At 39.0% G+C, this 9,190-nt stretch overlaps 1 protein-coding gene across 1 annotated transcript in view; it reads right to left on the bottom strand.

Moving 5' to 3' along the window:
* The window catches only part of TEK (TEK receptor tyrosine kinase), a 157,419-nt gene extending 148,499 nt beyond the window's left edge, over positions 1-8,920 (bottom strand). Inside the window, exon 1 of the mRNA XM_007948136.2 lies at positions 8,845-8,920. Within this exon, the coding sequence (XP_007946327.2) occupies positions 8,845-8,920 (76 nt within the window). The remainder of the gene's footprint in view (positions 1-8,844) is intronic.
* Between the last annotated feature and the right edge of the window lie 270 nt (positions 8,921-9,190).

Here is a 9,190-nt window from a genome sequence, read left to right as displayed (position 1 = left end):
CATAAATATATATAAATACATAAATATAAATATACATAAACCAAAAAAACTCCAAACTCACTGCCGTTGAGTCGGTCCCAACTTATAGCAACCCCTCCTTCTGTTTCCGAGGTGGTATCTCTATGGAAGTAGATTGCCCAATCTTCTTTCTGAGGAGTGGCCAGTGGGTTTGAACCACCAGCTTTCTGGTTAGCAGTCAAATGCCTTAGGCATTACACCACCAGAGCTCCTATAAACATACATACATATGTGTGTGTGTGTGTGTGTGTGTGTGTATATATATATATAGTTACCATTGAGGCAATTCCAACTCATGGAGACCTCATGTGTTTCAAAATAGAACTATACTCCATGGAAATTGCAGTGTTGCCTCTGGGTGGATACTAACCACCATACTTTCAATTAGGAGCCAAGTGCTTAACCATTTGAGCCACTGAGCAACTCCACAAAAATATATACACACTCATTTTTTCAAATGCTGAAATTCTAGAAAACTATGAAGAATCACACACATACACACACACACACACACACACACACAACTGAAGATTATTAGGGGAAATCCTTGAGACAGTTGACCCAGGACCGTAGGTTGTGCAATAAAACACCTACTGGTAAATAAGAACCAATGCAAGTGAACCTTAGCCTTCAGACACCGAGCAAACAGAGTGGGGTGCCAACTGCCTGAAGTGTAGCCTTGACATTCTGGCTTTTGCAGAGCCATGGGCACTGAAGTTCTAGAGCTATCACAGCTGGCTTCTTATGGAGTTTTTTGAACCGCTGCACTTAACCACAGCTGGCATAAATGTAAGAGTCATCAACAATTAAGTTCTGGCCTTCATCCAGGACATCACAGTTAAAGTGGCAACACCCACTTTTATCTGGAGATGAGGCAACGGCTGTGGAAAATACCTGACCCTCTCCAAACCCCATTTACTCTAAACCCCCTCAGCTACTGAAACCTTTTTTTTTTTTTTTTTTTTTTAATAACATGGGAGTGGCTGTTTGCTATAGGGGAGACAGAGAAATAGATGTGGTCTCTGATGTGGAGCTCACAATTACATGCTAGTGTGGAGGAAATGCATCAAAACAGGAAAAAAGAAATGACAAAATCAGGCATTGTGTGATTAAATAGCAAGGGGGTGGTACAGGTAGTAAATGTTTCAGTAGTCTTTGCCTTTGTTATTCTTTACTCCATATAGCAGCAATTCTCATTCCTTTTTTCTTTATCCAGCATTTCCCGGGCATATGTGGCTTCTTTCCAGATAGACCCTAAGCCCCACAAGGGAGGACCCTGTACTCTGTCCCAGGTATTCTTTCAGTAATCAGGACACCCCTGCAACCACTATGAGTCCCTGTGACTACAAGCATAATAGGCCAGAAAGAGGAAAAAGGACATTTTGGTCAAACTCAACTTATAATCTACTGAAGGATGGTGGCACGAATGACAAAGAACAAGCAAGAAAGAAGGTGGTGGCTCCCACAGTGCACCAGGGACCTCGGTTCAGATCTCATCTTCTCATGGCCAGACAACTCCAACAGTTTTCTTGCATTTCCAGTCTTACTCTTTTCTAGTCAAGACTCCACATTAGCCATAGGTACCTTTCAGAAATGTCAGTCTGATGATGCTACCTCTCCATCCTATTTAGAACAATCTTGATATTATACAAGACCTTTATGATCTACCTTACCTTTATGCAATAGCCTTTTGTCCAGCCAACATCTCCACTTACCCCATGCACCAGTTATCCAGAAATGCTGGACAATCCATTGCCATGGAGTTGATCCCAACTCAACTGGACTGCATGCGTCAGAGTAGAACTGCAGTCCATAAGGTTTTTAATAGCTGGCTTCCTAGAAGTAGATCACCAGGGTTTTCTTCTGAGGCATTTGTGGGTAGATGCAAACTGCCAACCTCTTGTTTAATGTTGTTGTTGTTGTTGTGTGCCATCGAGTCGGACCCGACTCATAGCGACCTCTCCTTGGGTTTCCGAGGCAGTATCACTACGGAAGTAGATTGCCCCATCTTGTTTAATAGTCAAGCACATTAATTCTTTTCATCACCCAGGAACTCCAAAATGCTTGCTGTTCCCTGAAAAAGTTGTACTCTTACACATTGTTGTATTTTTGTTTAAATATTCTTGTTTCCTTTCTTTCTCCCCAACTCCTAACTCCACACAAAAAAAAGTCTACAAAAAGAATTTTTTAAAGGAAAATAAATTCTTAATCATAGTTCATATTACAGTACAAATGTCACCTCTGTGAAATCTTCCTGTGGGCAGCTATTGAGCCCTAAGAAACACCCCATAACTTAGTGATTTAAAACACCATTTATCGAGAGCATGTTTCTGTGGGTCAACATTTGGGGCTCATATGAACAGTTCCAATTTCAGCTGGGCTCCATCATATATCTGCAGTCAGATGCAGTTCCTAAGATGAATCAAGGGAGCCCTGGTGGTGTAGTGCTTAAGTACTGAGCTGGCAGCCAAAAGGTCAGTGGTTCGAACCCACCAGCTGCTCCTTGGGAGAAAGATGAGGCAGTTGTTTCTGTAAAGATTACAGCCTTGGTAACCCACTGGGGCAGTTCTGCTGTCTCCTATAGGGTCTCTATGAGTCAGGACCAACTTGACAGACAGGACTGACTGAGGAGGCCTTTTATCTTTCTGCAAGTTTCCTCGCTTGTTAATGTTGTTGTGTGCAGTCAATTCTGATTCGTAGTGACACCCTATAGGATAGATAGAACTATCCCATAGGGTTTCCTAAGCGATAATCTTTACAAGAGCAGATCACCAGGTCTTTGGTCCTGCAGGGCAGCTGGTGGATTTGAACTGCCAGCCTTTCAATTAGCAGCTAAATGCTTAACACTTGCACCACCAGGGCAGGTTCAGAAATTCAGTAGAGTGGAAATATGCAAATGCTCTTGAGGGCTTAAAATTGGCACATCATTTCTTCTGCCACATTTTGTTGACCAGATCTAGGAGTGGAAAAACAGGCTCCATTTCTTGTTATGAAGATTTTAAAGTTGTAAAGAAAAGGGCAAGACTTTAAAAATTGAAACATTTTGGTCATTTTTTTAAAGCTTTCTTGAGATACAATTTATACATATTAAAAAATATCTCTTTTAGTATACAGTTCTATGACTTTTGACAAATGCATTCTTTCTTATAATCACTACTCCAGTTAAGTACAGAACATTTTCATCCCTCTAACAGTTCCCTTGGGCCCCTTTGTGGTAAATCTCCTCCCACAGCCCACAGTTCATGGCAATTTGTTCCCTAAAGCTTTTACTTTTCTAGATGTCATATAAAGGAATCATAAAGAATGTAACTTTCTGAATTTGACATAATTCATTGGCATAACGCATTCAATATGGTCACATATTTGCATGTATGAGTACTTTATTCCTTTATTATTGAGTAGTATTCCATTTTATGGATATACCATAATTTATCTATTCACTAGATAAATGGATAGAAATTTTATCTGTTCACTTTTTGGGTTGTTTCTAGTTTGGGGCAATTATAAATAAAGTCACTGTAAACAATTTTTATAAACCTATTTTATCAAACCCACCAGCCACTCCTCGGAAGGAAGGTTGGGCAATCCTACTTCCATAGTGATACTTCCTCGGAAACCCAAGGAGGGGTCGCTATGAGTTGGGGCCGACTCGATGGCACATAACAACAACAACAACAACATTTTATAAAATATTTCTCTTGTGTAAATATGTGGGATTGGCATTGGGTATCATATGGTAAGTTTATGTTTAACTTTATTAGGAACAGTTTAATTTTTCTCATTGTGGCTGCACCATTTTGCATTCCCATCAACAACGATATGAGAGTTCCAGTCATCCAATCCTTATCACCATTGGGTATTGTTCAGTTTTTTGTTTGTTTTTTGACATCCTAATATGTTCAACATTCTAATAGCTCATTTCGACATTCTAGCTTCTCATTGTGGTTTTAATTTGCATTTCTCTAATGAATGACAATGTTGAGTATTTTCTCATGTGTTTATTTTCCACTTGTTAGGGTGTTTGGCTGCTAACCAAAATGTCAGCAGTTCAAACCCACCAGCTGCTTCAAGGAGAAAAATGTGGTAATCTGCTTCTGTAAAAGTTACAGCCTTGGAAACCCTATGGGGCAGTTCTACTCTAACCTACAGGGTCACTATAAATCAGAAATGACTCGATGGTGGTGGGTTTGGTTTTCGGTTTGATGTATCTTCTCTGTAGAGTGTTCAAAATGCTTGCTCATTTTCATGTGTTTTCTTATTAAGTATTGAAAGTCTTTTTATATACTCTTGTCAAATATATTGCAAATATTTTCTCCTAATCTATGCCAATCTGTGCCTTTATTTCCATTCACTTAACAATCTTTTGAAGAGTAAAAAATTTTTATTTGGAAGAAGTCCAGTTAATTTTTAACAGGCACAAAGGCCATCATTGTGTGGGCTTATTTCTGCATTTTCCATTATGCTTCATTGATCTATGTGGTTTTTCTTTGACAGTATTACACTGTGTTGATCACTATAGCTGTATAGTAAGTTTTGAAATCAGGTAGCATAAGTCCTCCAACTTTATTCTTCTTTTCATATTTCAACTATTCTAGTTTCTTTGCATCTTTCTGCTTGCTTTGGATTTAATTTTCTGTTTATTTTCTAGTTTCTTAAGGTAGAAACATATCATAAGAGACCTTTCTTCTGTTTTAATATAAGCATTTCATGCTATAAATGTCCTTCTAAGCATTTGATATGCTTAATTATTTTCATTTAGTTTGAAATATTTTATAGTTAACTTTGTGACTTCCTCTTTCCTCCATATGTGCGGTGTAGTAAACTACCTGGTATGGCTTTTCTAGCCATAAGTCTTTGTAAACTCCATGGTGGAATTTGCTGTGAGAAACTGAGTAGCTCCTGGTTATAAATGTTATCCACCTGGGGTATTTCTGTTGGGCGTGGCACAAAACAATGTTCTGGGAGGATCCCCCTCTCTCTCAGGTGCTTAGAATTCTGATGTTATGATTGGTTGGTTTGACCATTCTGCCAGGCTCAAAAGGAGGCCTCGGAAGGAAGATGGGGCAATCTACTTCCGTAGTGATACTGCCTCGGAAACCCAAGGAGGGGTCGCTATGAGTCGGGTCCGACTGGACGGCACATAACAACAACAACAGAGGCAGAGGGCTCTCTGACTGCTGGCTGAGGAGGGAGGCACTTCTGAGAGACATGCGCTGCTGGGAAAGAGATGTGAGAGGCACGCATTGCTGAGTGAGACACCGAGGGACACGTACTGCTGGGAGAGAGACTGTGAGAGACTGTTGGTGGAGAGACAGTGGGCTGGGAGAGAGACTGAGCATTTTTCCTGAACTTGAATTGTAGCCTAGTGCTTCTCTAATAAACCCCTTAATCTGTGAGTTCTGTGTGGCCACTGCAGTGAATTATCGAACCCAGCAGAAAGATGGTGAGTACAGCGGGAGGAACGGTTGATGTCAGAGTTGGTGAAAGGGCTGGAGGGAGGCAGCATGTCTGGCCTGGCAGAGATAGGCCTTGGTACTGATGGTGATTCTCTCTTCCTCTTGTGTGGTTAGAGGAGGTCAGGAGATGTGGCCTCCTTGCCCTTTTAGCAATATGCTATTTAAAAGTGTGTTATTTTGGGGATTTTTCTCACCTCTTTCTGTTAATACTTCTAATTTAATTCCATTATGGTCACAAAACATGCTTTATAAGATTTCAATTCTTTTAAATGTGTTAAAGTTTGTTTTGTAGTTCAGAATATGGCTTTCCAAGTGATTATTCCGTTGACATGTGTAAAGAATCTGTAGTCTTCCTTTGAAGGGTGAAGTGTTCTAAAAATGTCCTTTAAGTCCATTGGTTCATAGCATTGTTGAGGTCTTTTATATCCCTATTGGTTTCCTGTCTACTTGTTCTAGTAATTTCTGAAAGCAGAGTATTGAAGTTTCCAACTATACAGGTAGTCTTCAACTTATGATGTATTCAATTTATGATGAACCACACTTGTGACCATCTGTTTGGCTTTTTTTGTACATTTTATCATTAGTAATATATGTCTATATAAAATGCTGTGGAGTGGAATTTGCTGATATTATCATTCTCAGATGGTCACTCACAGATGTTCAATGATCATATTTATGAAGACATTGATAGTAAAAGGCAATAATGAAAACTAAAAAAAAAGAGATATTTGACTTATGTTAAAACGAATTTATGACAGAGTCCTCAAAACTGAACCCCATCGTAAGTCAGGAATACCTACTACCTGTAATTATGGACTTTTGTCCTTTCAATTCTATCAATTTTTCCTTTATTTTGAAATAAATATTTTGAAAGTCTCTTGTTAGGATCATTCATATTCAGGATTCTTATATTTTCTTAGTAAATTGACCCATTTACCTTTAATCCTTCTGTTTATTTCTGGTAATATAACTTATTCTGAAATCTACTTTGATATTGTGTTAATTTTTTAAATATGTGATAGTGGACTTATTCTCTCTCCCTATTCATAGTTACTTATTATTTATACCTTCACCCTAGAAAGGATCATAGAGGAGAGAATCTTGAACAAGATACTGAAAGCTGAGGTGTTTAGCAGGTGACCCATGAAAGTGGAAAGGAGGGAGGGAGGTCAGGCTTTCTGGAAAATGGACCAGTAATCTGAGCCAAAAGATGAAGTTGTAAGTGCCTAAGGCATTTGAGTGCTAACCGAAAGGCTGGCGGTTCAAACCTACCAGCCACTCCTTGAAAGGAAGATTGGGCAATCTACTTTCGTAGTGAAAGCACCTCAGAAACCCAAGGAGGGGTCGCTATGAATCACAATCGACTCGATGGCAGTGGGTAATGCAAGTAGGCTAATAACAGTTCTCAGGACCACACAGGTGGTATGCAGCAGAGTTGGACTGTGAACAGGTTTTTCCAGTTTCTAAATTCTATATTCTTTCTATCAATGTGATTTGATTTCTCATTTACAAGTGAGCAACTGAAGCATGGAGAGGTTACTTTACATTACTAAAGAATTAATTCAGTGGCTTTTTTTTTTTTTTTCATTCTGATATCTCTAAAAATACAAATAGAGTAAGAATAAAAAATATCAGAGCACAGCTAACAGGCTCTGTGGTGTAGAAACTGGAGTCAAGAGTAGAGGAGCATCTATGTAGGAGATCCTGGATAGAGTTGGAGAACAATGTAGAACCAAACTCAAAATCATAAAAAAAAAAGGGGGGGGGGGCACCAAGTTTGCTGGTCTGACGGAACCTGATGAAACTCCTGAGACTATGGCCCCTAGCTGCACTTCAGGTCTGAAATTGAACCCACTCCTGTGGCTTCCAGCCAAACAAAAGACAGGCATATGAGCTGAACATTTACATTAGGAGATATCCTCCTTGGAGAAATCAATCATGGGAGAATAGAAAGGCTGTGCATGCACAGGGAGACAGCTTGAGGGGCAGGAGTGCATGGGAGGGAAGGACATAGGAAAGAAGTAACTATGGGGAGGAAGTGGGAGGAGAGCTGTTGCATTGTGGGAAATTGCAGTCAATGTCATGAGACAGAGTATATGTGAACTGCTGTATGGAAAGTGAATTTGCTCTGTAAACTTTCACCCAGATCACAATAAAATTTTTTTTTTAAAAAGTAAAGGAGTAGGTTGGAGGGAAGATGCTTCTGTTTGGTCTGTGTTGAATTTGAATTACTGCTAGAAAGTTTTGGATTTCTAAACACTCTTTTCTGGAGATTCTCCAAATTATGGGAAAAGCCACATGGAGTTCTGGCAGATCTCATTTAACTTACTCTTGGTGTAAATGTTGTTTATTCTAATTCCAGAGATTCCTTTTCACCTCCAGTTATGTGATCAAGTTGTGAATCTCCCCTTTGAGAGTTAGTTATTAGGTGTGTGCATTTACTTGGCTTGATAGTTCAAGTTACCTCTAATCATTATCCTTTTTGAAGATTTAGACTTAAAAGAAGAGATATGGGCCGCCTTAGTCACTCCCATGCTGGAAGATATGCCTGGTCTCTACCTTCACCCCATTCTCTTCAGTTCAGTGGAAACCTGACAAAGACCAGGCCCCCCAGGACTTGTCCAGACCTAGAGCTAATGAAGAAGGGCAATTCCAATGTTACTGCAAGAAAATACTCTATATTCTGTCCCTTGAATTCTCCCAGGAGATGAGGAAGAGTCCTTCCCTTTTCATGAATAAATTTTCTTCTTAATTTGGGTCAATATTATATTATTAAAAAAGAAAAACTATAGTCTGTTTACTCCTTTACAAAAAAGATAGATTCCTTTGTAAAAATATATATAAACATTCTCCATACTCCTTTCATCTTTAGTATAATAATTGTGATGCAAGAAACAAGAAAGTGAAACTGATAAGAAATTAGGTAGTATTCTCATTCTTTACCTTCTCAATGTGTGAGAAAGCAAGCTAATACAAAAAACTTGGACAGATTTATGGGGAATAAATATATTTTCATGTTTATGAATTATTTGCAGGAGAATTTATTCCTTAATTTAAGATTTTATGGGAATTTTTTTTTCCCAAAATTTTATCTTCATAGTATTTTTGAAATAGCTCAGTTTAGCCACTTGCTGTTTGTTGTTCTTGTGGAGGTTTGCCTTTTCCTGTGATGCTGGAAGTTATGCCATCGGTATTTCATTTACCAACAGGTTTACCCATGGTGGGTAGTTTTCAACAGAGCTTCCAGACTAAGACAGGCTAAAAGAAAGGATAATCTACTTCTCAAAATCAGCCAATGAAAACCCTGTGGATTACAAAGAATATTGTTTGATACAGTGCTGGAAGGTCCCCTAGTTTGGAAGGAACTCACAATACACAGTGGCCACAACAGTGGACTTGAGCATACCAATGAGGGCGATGACTTCTTCTGTTGTACTTGGGGCCATATTGAGTCAGAACCAACTCAATACCAGGAAAAAAAAAAAAAAGCAGCAGCCATGGATTAATAATGCTTTTTCCTTGTTGATCTAAGAAAAGAGGTTTAATAGTCTAAAATTTTTACCATTTTTAACAGTTTCCCTTTGACCAATTTCCACCTTTCTCTCATTCTTTTTTTTTTTTTTTTTTTTAGGAGCTCTGGTGGCATAATGCCTAAGGCATTTGACTGCTAACCAGAAGGCTGGCGGTTCAAACCCACCAGCCACTCCTCAGAAGGA

Source organism: Orycteropus afer, unplaced genomic scaffold (genome assembly GCF_000298275.1).
Source record: "Orycteropus afer afer isolate SDZICR_OR568_19922 unplaced genomic scaffold, OryAfe1.0 scaffold00205, whole genome shotgun sequence".
Classification (NCBI taxonomy): Eukaryota; Metazoa; Chordata; class Mammalia; order Tubulidentata; family Orycteropodidae; genus Orycteropus; species Orycteropus afer.
The sequence above is the reverse complement of the archived record's forward strand: the minus strand, read 5'-3'. Positions and strand labels throughout refer to the sequence as shown.